This window comes from Phalacrocorax aristotelis, chromosome 3 (genome assembly GCF_949628215.1).
Source record: "Phalacrocorax aristotelis chromosome 3, bGulAri2.1, whole genome shotgun sequence".
In the NCBI taxonomy this organism is placed as follows: Eukaryota; Metazoa; Chordata; class Aves; order Suliformes; family Phalacrocoracidae; genus Phalacrocorax; species Phalacrocorax aristotelis.
In genome coordinates this window covers 108,098,981-108,114,546 of record NC_134278.1, presented here as the reverse complement: position 1 = coordinate 108,114,546, position 15,566 = coordinate 108,098,981, and the positions used below count along the sequence as shown (strand labels likewise).

Below are 15,566 nucleotides of genomic sequence, written 5' to 3'. Positions count from 1 at the left end.
CACTGTGCAGAAGGATTTGGAGGGAAGGGAGAGACAGGAGGGCATTCCTCAGAGGAGCTTGGCACATGCTAACTTAATCTACAACTGCATACATCCTACAAATGCTTTCAAACATGGATCAAACCAACCTAAAAGTACAGTTGAAGCTCTGTAGATAGCATGCCCAGGTGCTGTGGATTATCCACAGTACACAAAAAGGAATAGCTCAGGCCCAGGGTTGCTTCGAAAGGCAGCATCAAGTGGATGCAGCGCTCAGGCTTCAGGGGCCAGCTCTTTGCCGGGAACAGCTGTAGCTGCTTTTGTCCAGCTTTGAGCTCAAATTCACAGCCCTCGCCAAACCCTGCTTGGCTCCACAATGATTAACCTCTGGAGCCTCAACAATCTCTTTCACAAGTGCCAGGGGACACAGGACCAGCACTCCCAATTTTTGCTCTCAGGATTGGCGCAGGCTTATTAGCCTCACATGGGAGCCCTCTGGGTGTGCTGGACCCAAGCAAACTCCACGCAGGTCTCATCTCTCTGTGGGATCCCCAGAGGTCTGGGGAAATTATCAACTCTGCCCCAAAGATGCAAGAACACTTGATCTGAATACACCGTGGCCCCAGTCAGCTGAAGGGACACAAAACATCATTCAGGAAGAGTGACACAAAGACAAAGCCCAGTGACTTGGCAAGGGCCCACCTAAAGGTGGATCTGAGCACCAATCAGCCACCAGGCTCAGCTCATGATAGGGGTTTGCAGGAGGAACATCACAACTGAGCCCAGCCAAGCCCAGCCTAGACCAGCCTGACAGATGCACAGCATGGCCCCGAGTGCCCTCTCTCTGCATGCATCACTCAGGTTTTTACTCTGATCAGGGTACTGCAGTGCTCACTTTGGACAGCAGAGACTGTCACTGCAATATACACAAACATGCTCTGCTGAGTTTAGAATACCATCCAAAAACCTCCTTCTAATAGTTGGGAAACTCAATTTCCAGGCGAGCATGGCCAGATTGTTTACTTTTTGTGCATGTGACAGCATGGCTGTTAACTTCAGCACAGGTCTGCCCATCTGTTGTCTGAAAGTGCATGGGGTGAGCATGAAAAGAGCAATCACACCCTTCCACCTTCATTTTGCAAAAATAAAAACATCCAGCTATTTAACACTCTCTTTGCATGATACGGTTTCAAGTCTGTCTCCACACCACCACGAAATTTACCTTTTGTGATCGTGGGTGGCTATAACTGCATACAGTGTTACAGAGGAGAACCTACCAAGGTTTTCATGCATTAACGTTTTCCGTAAGGCTGAGTATCTCCATTAGAATTATTTCTGACACACCCTGGGATTACATCTGTGTTTTCATAAGTGAGTGGTTCAATCTTCTTATGATAAAGTAGCATGTTAGAGCCCTTTTCCTCACCATTTAATTGTGGCAGACAACCTGTTCACAGCTAAAACATTGCTAGCAACTCCTGTATGTGTGATCTTTCACTTTGAATTATTTAATTTTGTCTAATACTACTCCAGGCCTCAGGAATATCTAGGTCTTACAGTATTAAAATCTCAGCTTCCACTGTATCAGTTTGGTCTCTCAGCTTCATGTCATCAGTGACATTTCATCAGTGCTTCTACTTTCCTGTATTAAGTTCATTAGTGTAAACACTAAGCCAAATAGGTCCCAACAGGCTGGAGGCAGATATTAGCAACCAGAGTACCTACTGCAGGTTCTTTGAAAGTTTATAGCCTGCTAGAGAACAGAGGAATAAATATGTTGGTGAAACAAGGTGTTGCTACTGAGAGGGAACCCTGGAAGCCTGCCTGACCTGCAAGGAAACAAGTGCATCTTCATTGACAGTCACTATAAGCCAGCATCCTTACCTTACATGAAAGGGAACTGTTGGTAAAGCATGCAACACCAAGAATCCAGGACTAAAACTAAGGACAAAATTGTAGACAAACAGTAGACGGTGGCTGAAAACTTTCTGCAAAGCCTCCTTGTATCAAAAGGAGATTCCCACTAAGACAAACAAACTTTTAATCAGGCCTTATACAAGGGAAAAAAAAAAAGGGGGGGGGAAATGCAGCACAAAAGTAACAGTAAAATTCACCTTCAAATAATGCCTATTTGCTCACTCTTAAAAGAAAGTTTAAACCCCAGCAATTCAGGGAAAACAACCTGGAAGGTAAGGCCAATGGGAAGCACTGCAGGTGATACCAGACAGCAAATATATGACAATACAAACCACCTGAAATTAGTGCTTCCATGAAGTCAGCATATAAAACCTCATGCAATGACACTTAAGCAATCTATTACTTTCTGTGAATCATATTCTTAGGGGAATATGGAAGGTTTTCAGGGGAAAATTATAGGAACTGAAAGGAGGAAAAAACCAAGATCAAAGAAGTCTTTGTAGATTAACTCAGAAGTATGTACAGAGAAGAGCAAATACGGAGACATGAAAGCTACTGTTTAGATCCTTCAGAAATTTGAAGACAGTGACATAACAAAACCAAAATCCTCCTAGTTTCCAAAAAACATGTCTCAAAATGAAATCATCAAGGAATACACAGTAGTTTTCTAGGAGCCTGAGATGCCCTCATCCTCAATTACTGATTTCTTCAACAGAGCTGGACAAAATATTAGAAAAATGTATTTTATATCACACTATTCCTCATTATTTAGACAAACCCTGAGGTAGCCCTGCTAGTCTGTGCTGTAATTAACTGCTCTTCAGCTAGCAAGTGTATGCATAATGGGAAGTCTAATGAGCATACAGCAGATTTTAGATGTAGAATATACACACACTCACACAGACTAGATAATAGTGAATAAATAACAAATTACTTGGTTTTCTACATGGTAGTAAGTTCAGTTCTTAAGGAATCATTGCAACAATCTTATCTTGCAAATTATTAGGGACTGTTTTTCACTAGCTCCCACCCCACCTAGTTTGAAAGAGCAACATGGACTGATGCATCAAAAACCTCAGCCCAGTTCTACTTGTGTTTAGCATCTGAATCTTACTCTTAAAGTGAATTACAAGCAAACGAAAAACCCCAAAATGCTCCAACTAGCTTGGCTGAGAGAACTCTCTAATAATATACAATAAACTACCACATCCAGAGTACATTTATTAATCTGTCTTCACCTTCTAGTTGCTTGACCAGTGAAGTTATGCTTTTTAATACTACAAATAGCTTCTTTCCCACAAGCTTTCTGCTTTCAGGCCTGTGTCCAAGAATTCTGTAGGACCACTAACCTGAGGGACAAAGGCTTAGAAGCCTGTTTCTAATTTAAACCAGTGCTAACAGCACCAAGATGAATACAACCAAATTCAGCCACCATGCCCAGATCATTATATTTTAAGTTACAGTGGAACTAAAATGTGGCTGCAGGTCTGCCATCTCTCACCCTGAACTATGTGTCAATGCTCGCTGAACCTGACAAGCAGACATGCACTGTCGCTACTGAGCGCTGGCACAACGCAAACCACACAGTCAAAAAAAGCAGATGAAATGAGAGATTCCCTTTGGTTTGGAATGATTTTACAGCTTTGCCTTGTGATTTCTTATCAGATCTTTGGTTATTAGCTTTATATAACTTGATAAGTAAATCATAGTTAAAACCTTGTTTTTGCATGTATCAGGTGACATTAATAATGTAGGTATTAACTACAGTTACCGTTACTCTAGCTTTTTATTAAAAAAAAGAAAAGGACTCGAAAAGGAGTATTGGACACACAAGCTCAGTAAGACTGTATCTAAATGCTTCCTGCTTAAATAATAAAATCCTGACTTCACCAAGAATCTATGATTAAAAACTCCCAAATACTAAATTGTTTTTCTGTGGTTTTGTGCACTGTGCCTGAATGACAGCAAGCAACCCAATAATAATGAGAAAGACTGCATCTCCATTTGTCCTCAGGTACGTGAGCACCGTCAATAAGCATCTGACAGAAAATCTATGTCTGATGAAAAAACTGATCTGAAGTAGTTATTGAATTTTGCACTCTCAGTAGACGGGACACACTGTCAGCAGGGTAAATTTTTCCACTGTGTGCTTCACGATTGCCCCGTTCTGTGAAGCTAGAACTATAGCAGAGTCTTCTGTTAGTTAAACTAACAGAAGAAAAAGTACTGGAAACTAATAAAGCACAGTCTAAAAAGAAACAAACTTAGGAATGCAGTGAATGTTTTTCATTAATTCTTTCACATATGGTTTTTATTGCCATCCAAAAATGTCTGAGTGTCTCCTTATTACTTTATAATAAGTGAACAAGTGATTCATATATGGAGCTGCTATCACTGAAAAGCAAATTCAAACATGGAATCTCAGTGAAAAAAATTACTTTTTATCTTAAAATAATCCAGGTCTTTAACTTCTGGGTATAAAAATATGAATGCTTTATGATTAATACTTAGCAATGTCTCTGCTGAAGTGAAAAGCAAGATGGCTTTTACAGGCAATTATAAACACCTGCTGGTAAAGAATTTAAAAGAATAACTTTAGCTAGTGTCCTTTTAAGGCTGTAGAGTAAGCACCTGTTCATTTCACCCATAGCTTTATTGGATTTTCACAGAATTTTAATACCTCCTTAGTGCTGGATTTTATTGTAAAAAGGTTGTCCTGGTTTACAAGGATAAACAAAAAAAAAATGTTCAAAAATAAGCTGGAAAACCTAAACCCAAAAATCTCTTTCACATATGTATGGAAGCATGTATAATACTTCCCTCACTGGATTGGCATCACCAAAGTGTTCCTGTCTCTATTAGCTCTGCTTCAGCATATACCCACAGGCGTAAAGCTCAGGACTAACCTTAATGTGGAGTAACGCAACTCAACCCAAGTGGGAGAAATACAGGCACTGAGGGAACAAAACCGAGTACTGAGATAGAAGGTACATTACAGACACTGGTAACACTCATGGCCCTCAGCATAGTGCTAAACAGAGGAAACTCAAGTGACTGCCTGCAAGGCAGCTGCAGGCTGCGGCTCCCCACGCTGCTGCCGCTGGCAGGAGGAGAGAATTGCCTAGGTCTTGCTGACATTTACACACAACACCTGCAACAGGCTCTCTGGGGGGCTCCATACCAAAGTAAATTCAGACATTGAAGCTAATGCCTTTCACTACTGAAGCTCATCTAGCAAGTATTCTCACTCGCTCCTCAAGTCTTTCGCTTTTATAGCTAATACACAGTATCAACAGAAATCACAATGAACGTGCACAGGGGGTCACACACAGATAATATTGCAGTAACTTCTGCTGCTAGAAAAATAAGATTCCAAGAACTGAATGTGCAAAAACGTATTTCTCTACATTTTGTGCTACTGTTCTATACCAACATTTCAAAGCAGTTTCTTTAATAGCTGAATCAAAGAAAGCAAAGTGATTCAGGATGTTCAAAGCTACACAGAATTGTCATCTTCCATCCTATTTTCCCACGCAAACACCTTCTGCTATGATAATTTGCAATTTCACTGTTTTTCCAAACTCATTTTTAAGTGCGTATAAAGACACTGAAGTATTTTTACGTCGTTTTGTTTCAAAGCTTGACAGTTTGCACACCAGCAGTCTTCCCAAGAGTCTCCTTCACACAATTTATAGGAAGCCCACTGACACAATCGTTAGCGCGGGAGGTGCGTGCCGGGGGCATACGCAGCATTTCACATACAGCCTAGGGAAATGAGCAGCTCAAGGGAGCTGCTTAACTTAATTAACACCATGCTAAAGACTGCTCACCTCTGAAGGCAAAGGCTGGCAAACCACAAGGGAGTGTTAAAGCAGCGATAACTTTTCATGCCTTTGGGTTGCTGAACAGGAAGATCCTGCACAAACAGCATGAACAAAGGCCCATGCTTCACCCCACCCAGTCCAAGACAACTCTGTCCAGCTGCACGGGATTTACCTTCAGAAGCCACATTATCTGTCTGCAAATCTTCAACTTCCTGACCAGCTGGGTCAAGGTGCCAACTGGAAATTGGTTTATTTATGTGGCAGCGATCAAGTACAAAGCAGGCTAAAGTCACCTACCCTGAACAGGACATTGCACTACAGAGAATTCACTGAGTATTGCTAAGCTTGTACTGGAAAGAATGTGGGGACCCTCTGCAACTCCAGCAACTGACAGGTGGTTACTTCTGTGGCAGTAAACACAACACAAAACCTAACACAGCGTTACACACAGACACACGCGCTAAAAGCTGTCAAAAACAGCACTCATTGGACCATAACAACAACGACGAAAAAAGCTTTGGAGGTTGAATTCTGCCAATTGCAAACTTCATCCATGTTACAGGCAGAATGACGTTTTGCCACTATATGTGTTTTAAACGTTAGTAAATATATTTTCTATGACAAGACTTTCTATCCATCTTCCATATACGTGGGGCCACTGTCATCTGCATCATACGTCTCATTCCAGTTGGGCTTTGAACACACTATGGCATGACACACGTGGAAGGTACCCATTCATCAGTCAGCGAACACTCACATCATCTGCAGAGTAACACAACAGATAGCAGGGTGCACATCGAGGCCATGTAAATTATAGCTACCAGGATGAGAGAACTGAGGTACAGCCCATTCTTGGCAGAACATGTAGAATTGTAGAAGCACATTGTAAGGAAAGAATTAGTATTGAAGGCATTTTAGCTGTATGCAACTTGGTTTTGTGAAAAGTTGTGTTTGGTAGAAAGGGTATTTTTAATACAGCAGTTTTATTCCATTCTTGCAAAGCTAAATTGCAGCTGGTCTGGACGCTACTGATTAGTTTTCTTTTTACAGTAACCATTGCTGCACACGCGTACTGTTCCATAGCCAGTGTTTAGCAACCTGACATAAGGAAACATTTCTTTGTTCCTGATGCTTATGCACCCTCTTTCACCCTTCTCGTCTTTGAAGGATGCTTTCGGTAACCATCAGTTCAGAATGTTTTTAGAACTGTAATTTTTCTATGAATTAGAAGATGATAAAGCAATTAGATTCAAGTTGATTTTGCTTTCATTACAACAATTCATATATTAACTTCCAAGAAATTTGAGTGTTGTTCTATTTTTGAAAGAAAATCCAGAGGAGACCAAAAGTAATCACGCTGTGTATAATGTAATCTTGCTTACAGCACAGAATCTGGAGACTACAGGTTTGTTAATTAGCAGTAAAAAAGCATGAGACGGAACCTCTGTACATAGATAAATGTGTACAGCGTGCACTTGGGTTACATGCTTTAGTTTTGAAACTGCATGCCTCAGTACAGTTTGCAGGACATCAAAGCAGGGTAGTTTTGTGACACAAGAAGTGGATTTCTTTTGTTGTCACATCCCACCACATTCAGATGGACGGCTCCTTTTCCTGTCTGGACAAGCCAGCAGCAGCAGGTAGCCACAGAACACAAAATTCATTGGTGCAAATACATATGCTTTAGAAGAGACTAATTTTTCATTTTAGGAGACCATATTAAAACCTTCAGTCTCTGTTCTTGTCTAATCAGTGTGTATATGTTGTAATATTGGCAAGACAGAAAGCTGAGATAAAACAAATCTTTTAGTTGGCAGTTCTTAATCTTCTGATATCTTAGGCAACAATGCAAGACTTCTGGAACCTTATTTGAAGGCACATTCCTCTCTGAGGAAATGATGCCTGTAGTAATTTATTTTATACTACCCCCAAATAATTCCCAAATAGACTGCAATGTGCATATGCATATATATTTCTACAATAAGACAGTTGAAATATTTATTTAAATGCTCAAAATTTTTAGGAGATCATGCACTGATGCTCTTTGATGGTGAAAAGCCAAATAAAAGATTTGTGAAAGCACTAAATTAGAAAGCGACCAAAGGGCATAGCTTAATTCTTACCTTGGCTGTTTTTTTCACGAGTTGACATTTTTGCTGGTTATGGGACAGAAATAAAATATCTTAAAACTATTTCTAAAGTCTCACTCACACCTGCTTGGATGAAGACTGGCACATAGGTCAAAAGTTTAGATTTTTGTTTTCATAAACTCTATTTGCACACAGAGAAAATAATTTTAAAAGGTTTTTCCGTTTCACAAAAGTAAAATGAATCCTCCCACCACCCACCGAAAGTTTCTGGCATTCCTACAGATCCAATCTGATGAAACATTTCTCCATAATTTTGAAGATCTTGATAAAGGTCTTGAGTAACATTTAGCCAGATGAATTCCTAGAGTAATTTTTAACACTATTTTAGCTCTATACTCCTGTTTCATAAGCATACGTCCCAATGTATTTATTTACAGGAAATACTATTCAGTCAAAAGCAAATCTTTTCAACTTCATCCAGTATTTAAAAATAAATGTTTTTATTTACCTTGGCTGATGATGACATCTTTGTGCCTGGGGAAAAATTCAAAATACTATAATTAGTAATATGTGAAATGCTTAATCAAGCCAATACCATCTAGTTGTTACACATTATTGCATTTGGGAAGCTCATCAGATTCTGTGTACAGTGCCGAATAACTATCTTGGTCATCGTAGTGCATTTTTACCCCTATATTATTTTAAGCAATTCACTGTATCTTTCAAGTATCTTAAAGTCTTTGGCCCTATAGCAAGGGTTCCTAAGGATTACTGTGATAACAACAACATACAAAAGCTTTTAAAATTAAATTATGGAGGGCATATTCCTTGTGCATGGAAAATTCCATTTTAAGAGAGCAAACTTGTAATAACCAAATGCTTTAAGCTGCCAAATACCCTCAGCCCTGCATGCAAAGCATTTAACACCTGTCAAAATAAGCTGTCAGCACACAACAACACAAATTTGTCTAGGAATTAACCCTGTTGGACGCATGGATTAAATGTAAGCAAGTTGCAGTTTCATTTAAACCAGATCCATGCAGCATTACTGGATATGCAACACAAAGACTTCAAGAGAGTGCAGTTGAGACAATCTTTCCTCGCCAGAACCAGGAATGAACTGCTCACAAAAATCTTCATCATGTTTTGTGAAGAGGGAAGAAATAATGATTTCCAGCATCAGAGCTACTTCTTACTGGAATAACACTCCTTGACAGGAGAATGTATTGCATAAAAAAACCTCTTGAATTCATTTGAAATTCAGCAGGAAGGTATGAGTGGCATCCAGTATTTTTAGCTGGATGGAGGACAAATTTTTGTAACAGTGACAAAGGGTCAGGCATACGCAAAAGAAAAGTAATCTCTGGCTATTGGTAGAATCACCCTTCACCACACTGCCAGATGAAAAACTAAAACTGGATTCCTAGTCTTGCCTGAAAAACACTGAATGATGGGCTGCCATGGGAACCCTCTTACTACTTATGGCTTTATCAGACTGATTTACAGCTCAGTGCTGGCTTAAAGACTAAGCTTACTAAACAAAGTTCACATCCTGGGCTGGTAGCGCAAAGCATATGTAAAACATTTCTGTCCTGGGGCCCACATTAGGGGCTGAATTCTATTCCCTTGCACAAGACTCGGATAACTTCAGGCAGATTAGGCCAATGTTTCTTAATTGGGAATGATAAATGCAACATAACAATATCCCTTTGCACAATACCAACCAACTCTTTTAGAAATTATTTCTAGATTCATCCATTAGAAAAGGATGTAAGAAATTAGTATTAATGTGTGCTCTTGAATGCAAATAGTGCCTTTATTAAAAATCTGAGCATAAGAACAAGGTACACAAACAATACAACACCCAGTCTCTAATCAGATGATGGTCTACAACTGATAATGTTTGAAGCTTTGGTTTTTTTGCCAAACACTAAGATACAACAACTTCAAGTTATCCACAGACAACTTTCTCTAACAATAATTGATCCTAATCTTTCCTTGCCCTCTCTTTTCTTAGACACCTGATCTTTTTTTTCTACATTAAAGACTGCAGAAGGGCAACATTTAATGTCTTTTGGAAAACAAGCAGAATCACTAGAAAATGAAATAAGATACTCTATTTTGACCATACCTGAACCAATATACAAAATGACAATAAAAGTAAATTTTTTTATTAATAGCAAATTTGAAGTGTATACCACATTGTGAAAGATACTTTAGTAGCATAACAAAAACCAAGAAAAGAAACTTGATAAGTAGAAATCAAGACTGAGGGTTTTTTCATTCCAAAATATTATCTAGCAGTACCCTGCTGTAATCTAAATTGCCAAAGGGCTTTAAAATTACAGCAGTGAAAACCAATTATGAAAGGAATACTTGCAAAATATGTAACCTGTAATCCCTCACACACAGCACTTCACTGCTCTGCACAACTCTTCAGGCTACACGTAGAGATTTTAGTAAACGTGCCGATATCCACACCCAAGATTAATTTAAGATGTTTTTATTCTTCCCATTCCTAGGAAAGAAGGAATGCACTTGCACTGCTCTTGACTCTTAAGTATGTATTTGACAGTCTTATATACAAGCTAAGGAGAGCACTGCACATACAATCATAAAAAGACTGGAAATTATTCTGAAAGGTCTGAAGAGTGTTACTGGTCATAGTGGGAGGGGTTTTCAGGTAATTCTGCCTTGGACCAGTTAATGGCTATTTGAATGAAGATTAATGAGCAGATGCATGAAATGTGCAGATGATGACATCAAGCTGGGAGAAGCTGCCAGCACGCTGGGGAGATCTTGGCAAATAGGAGAGGGGGTCAGTCAGAAAGCCAACACAACAATTTCAACAAATTGAGCGAGGAAAATTTCAAAGTCAAAAAAAAGAAACTAAGTGTGTGAATATGAAGTGGGAAGCCCAACTGGCAAAGAGTACTGAGGACAAGAAGTGGGTCACAATAGGGACCAACAATGTCGAGTTACAGCAAAAAGCAAAGTTTTGTCCCTGTGCTGACAGAAGTAAGAGAACTACTTTGTGCTATTCATTGCCAGCGGGGCCTCCACTGGAGACCACAAATTGAGAAAACCTGCTGCTGAAGAGAAGCGTGAGAAGAATGGTGGGCTACAGCATATCACCTAATGAAGCTGAAAAGAACATCCTTGTCTATTAGCACACATACTATGTCAAATCCAGTAACGTAACTTCAAGGAAACACACTTGCATTTTCAAATCAGTTTTAATTAGGGAAAAAACTGGTTGGAAGCTTCACAACAGTGTCATTAAGCCATAAAGCTTAACTCATAGTGCATAATTCCGCTAACCCAAATGGGCAACATCGAAACGTATTTACACTCAAATCCTGCATTCACATTTTATAATAATTTAAGACACCACAGGCACCTGGAGTGCCACATTGGCAGGTTATGCAAGTAATTACTCCTGGTAAAAACAAAGATGCAAATGGTCTTAGTATATACATAAATAAGTTCACTGAAATGATGCAATTTCATAATATTTTGACTCTAAAGTTCACTTGCTATTATGTACCAAACATACATACTTGTCAGCATTCTTTGCCACTTTTGATATTAATTTAGATGTTGATGCTACTCTCAGCAGCTTGTTACGATTGTCATCTGAACTCTCCCAAGCACTGTGAGACTTCTCAGCAGTCAAGGATTTCTTTATGCTAGAAAAAACAAAAATATATTTTAAAATTACAAGATAATAAGATAACAAGAACTGGAACTGGTATGCAACGGACAGATCAAGCAGCAGGAGACAAAAGCAGAGCTAGGTCTTCCTTCAAGCTGAAGCATGAAACAGGAGAAAAGATTAGTCAAAAAGTTCTAACTGGATGAATGAAAACAATTGAGCAAGACAGTTGCCAAATGTTTTGTCCATTCCTTTCCATTTCCAAATGTTCTTACAAAAAGACTTGAACAAAATACCTCTATACTTCATTACTATATTGCTAACCAATTACATAAGTGGAAAAAATGAGGCTACAGTATATTAGCTTTAAAGAATAAATTGTATTTAAAAAATCACTTATGAAGGTAACAAAGAAAAGCAGAAATTTTTCCCGATTAACTGTTCACCAGCTTTCACACACTGAGGCAGAACAGGTCTATCAGATTAGTTTCATATGCCTGTTTTGTAGATAACACATTCTAGGCCACATTAATGGCTTTAATCTTTTTGAAACAAATGTGTGCAAACTTCTTGCATGAATAAGGCAAGTTATGTTTTGCCCAACACTACAGATTATTAAATCCACGAATTCTGATAAAATTTTTCAGCAATCATATTGTAGCCAATTTACACTAACCGGAACCTGCAAGTTTGCAGTCACTATTTCATTAGTTTCACACACATCTTAATAATGGAAAGTATGTTCAAAAGTGATCTAGCTCAAATTATTCTTCAACCAGATGATTTAGAGTCTGGATATGTCCTGCTAACAGTATTATATTTCATCCCGTCAGAAATGCTTTTTGCAGGAGTAAGTCCTGAACTCAGCCTTAGAAATGGCAAACTCCTTCCACAGCACCCCAAGAGGCTGAAAGGTCCTGTGACAAACAAGTTAATAAAATCAAGTTAAACCATTAGGAGACTAAAAAAAGGCATTTATTGTTTTCCCCACACTGCAAAAGATTAGTAAGCGAGACTTCAGACAAACATTTTTACAGTGAGATACCAGGCAGGAGAACAACAGCCGCAAGTTCAGCTTGAGACAACTTAGGAGTTTGTGCAAGACATGTAGACAGAACCTTTATGGAGGGTTAACATGCATCAGTCAAGTGAAAGTTTAAATATTTATTACAGCTGTGAATTCGAGCAATGCAAGACAACAATCTTGTGAACTACAGTAAAGTTCAGAAGTATAATTTTCATTTAAGAGCTTGTTTCAGTCTCCTAAATGCCAAACCGGAAAAGAAAATTTCATACCTTGCAAAAAAAAAAAAAACAAAAGGTGAAAATGAACCAAGGAAAAAAGAAAAAGAAGCCACACCAAGTCATCTGCATAGTTTTGAAAATCAGAAATAATCACCCAAATCTTAAATTCCATTTCCTTGACTTTAAAAAGCTATTAAAAAAAAAAGAAGTGCCATTTTTTTCTGTGCCTAATTCCCACTAAAATGAGTGGGAACTTAGAAGAAATCCTAAAAAACTTCTATGTGCACTCAAGTCAAGCAGTTCTATCGTTTGGGTGTAAAAACAGAACTTCACTCACGTAAAGAATCAGAAGTGAAGTGAACCATCCTGCAACCTAGCAGGAATTAAAAAGGGAAGTGCCGCAAAAAAAAATCCAAACTACAGTCACTTTATAGAATAATTTGAGAAGAAAAACTCCCGAAGAGTTGCAATGATACTAGTATTTAAAATATGCTGTTACAAGATGTAGTAAAAGACTATGTGCAAAACACACTCCACAATTCAGCTATGCCAGACAAAACCTATGAAGTGTATTTTAAGAAGGATCAAGTCAGAGTCATAGTTAAATATTTTAGAATAATGACTGATGAGAGGTAATCTACCTTATTAGGATTTCAATCACAGAGAACAAAAAACTTTGTAATTTAAAAAATTTACTAAAAAAAAAATATTCATTTTTACATATATGCTCTGTTGCAATACATGTTGAATGCATCTTCTCTAGCACAAAAAATATCAAACATTAACTTAATCATGAGATTGGAACTATTTCACATGACTTGTTGTCAAAAATGAACTCAGTATCATTATAATAATTTTCTAGTTCTGTACTGTGGTACTGTGAAAACCTTTTAGCTGGAGCAGAACTCTTGCTTTCTTGAGTTTGCCTGTGTGTTTGGAGAGTCTGTGAGGAGGGCTGGGGAGAAGGTGATGCTTGAGTTTGTGGACTTTGATCATTAGAATGAGATTCATCTTTTTTTTCTTTCTGTCCTGGAGGTTTTTCCTTCTTTTTTTCTGTACCGCTGTAAAATAAAGTATAACATGGGGGGGGAAAAGAAAAAAAGAACAAGCAAATAAATTAAAAAGGTGGGAGAAAATGTCCTCTGCAAAAAGATGGGAGCAGCATATAACAGCTTACTATATATAGTCACCGAAAGAACGCTTTAATTATTTACTCACTCTCTTCAGGTTAGTGTTTTGCTAAAGTAAGATTTATTCACCAGCTCCAAAAATAAAAAAGGTGAGAGGCATGGCAAAATTATTTACTTACTTTTACTGGGTGTTGTACTAAGTTTACTATGATTTTAAAATTAATACAACTTTGATTTGAGTATGTCCTTCCTTTGTGGGTGCTTCTACAGCATTCAAAGCTGACACAAGTTAATGCACCGCAAGTCTGCCATCCCTCAGAAAAAAAATCATCCTCTTGTTCAGCTCACTGACTACCTTTCCGTGCTGCCAGCCAAGGCTCAGTGCAAGCAAAAGGCAGGAGTGTGACTTCCACTACCTCCGATTAGCTTAAGCCCGCCATGAAACTATACCTTTCTCTCCTACTTCCGGAGGTGCATGGTACCGCTTATCTTTGCGCTGTCACCGAAAGAGTGAAATGCTGTTGCTGGTCCCTTGGCTCTCCCTGGCTGCACCAGAGTTCAAAGGAAATCATCCCTGAAAACCAATTGCTGGTTTGATCCATAGTTGACTAACATCAGACTGTCTTCCCACTTTAATGCCTTCAGTAAATGAAGGCTAAGAATAAATCTTTATTTTCTTAGTGCTATATTTGTTAGGTTAACATTTGAAGCAGCTTTAAATATATGTCATTAACAACCTTACATTAAGAACCTAACCAGAGGTCTGCTAAGGAAACATAAAAATTAGTTAAAAGTTTTTCTATAAAGAATAGCATGCTTTACAATATACTGAATCACACAAACAATAGCAGGACCTGAAAGAGACGGTTATTCTGTAGTACACGGCCTTTCTTTTTTTTTTTTTAAGATTTAAAAAAAATCTTCTAAGATCAATTTCTCAGTGAACAAACAAAGCAAGATACAAACACCACTAAAAAGGCAAAAAAAAATATTTTCTCTTAGATTCAAAGTAACCTGCAAAGTAAAAAAGAAACAGTATCTTTCTGAAGGGGAGAATCCAGATTTCTATTTGCTTACACCAATCCCCCCCCTTGTATAGTAATAAATATTTGTGTTTCCATTTACCTTTCCCCATAAAACAATGAAAAACAGTAAGACAATATTAAAAATAAATTAATAAAAATGGCCCCCCGATTTTAATATAACATTCCTAGGAGCCTCTTTTTGTTTCATTTGTTATTTCAATTAACATATATCATCTACCACTGAGATAAATCCCTCGACGCTTAATGTGAGTTCAACTTTTCTAAATGCTTCCAAAGAAGCATTGAAGAACAGGTCAAAACATGAAAAATAATATAAAATCCAAAATACATTTATAAGGATCACTCAGGATTTCTTCTGTAAGCCATATTAACTAGTTAAAAATGTCAATATAATCCATCAAAGTTACATTTTATTTTCAGAAAAACAGATGAAAACAAAACAGAAAGAGCTTGCACATTTCTTGAGGGCATATATGTGATCACAGAGAACAAAGATTGAAGAAATGTGGGGTTTTGGTTAATAATTTATAGCCAGAAGTCCTTAATTAACCAGAAGCATTAAAATTATTATTTTTTTAATCAGAAGACTTAGCTTGCATTGCCGGATGCAAAAGCCCACTACACAATCTTAATCTTTTTGCAGTCTGTGGCAAGAAATGCAGCATAGCAAAATAAATTCT

General features: G+C 38.1%; 1 protein-coding gene across 6 annotated transcripts in view; it reads right to left on the bottom strand.

Moving 5' to 3' along the window:
- Positions 1 to 15,566, bottom strand: part of EML4 (EMAP like 4) — a 161,075-nt gene that overhangs the window by 42,732 nt on the left and 102,777 nt on the right. For 3 of the 6 annotated variants that reach the window (XM_075089015.1, XM_075089016.1, XM_075089010.1), the window contains exons 4-7: positions 13,598 to 13,771; positions 11,371 to 11,499; positions 8,319 to 8,344; positions 7,844 to 7,876 (exon numbers count right to left, since the gene is read on the bottom strand). In XM_075089015.1, the coding sequence (XP_074945116.1) occupies positions 7,844 to 7,876; positions 8,319 to 8,344; positions 11,371 to 11,499; positions 13,598 to 13,771 (362 nt within the window). The remainder of the gene's footprint in view (positions 1 to 7,843; positions 7,877 to 8,318; positions 8,345 to 11,370; positions 11,500 to 13,597; positions 13,772 to 15,566) is intronic. The other 3 variants (XM_075089012.1, XM_075089013.1, XM_075089014.1) reach the window with 3 other exon arrangements.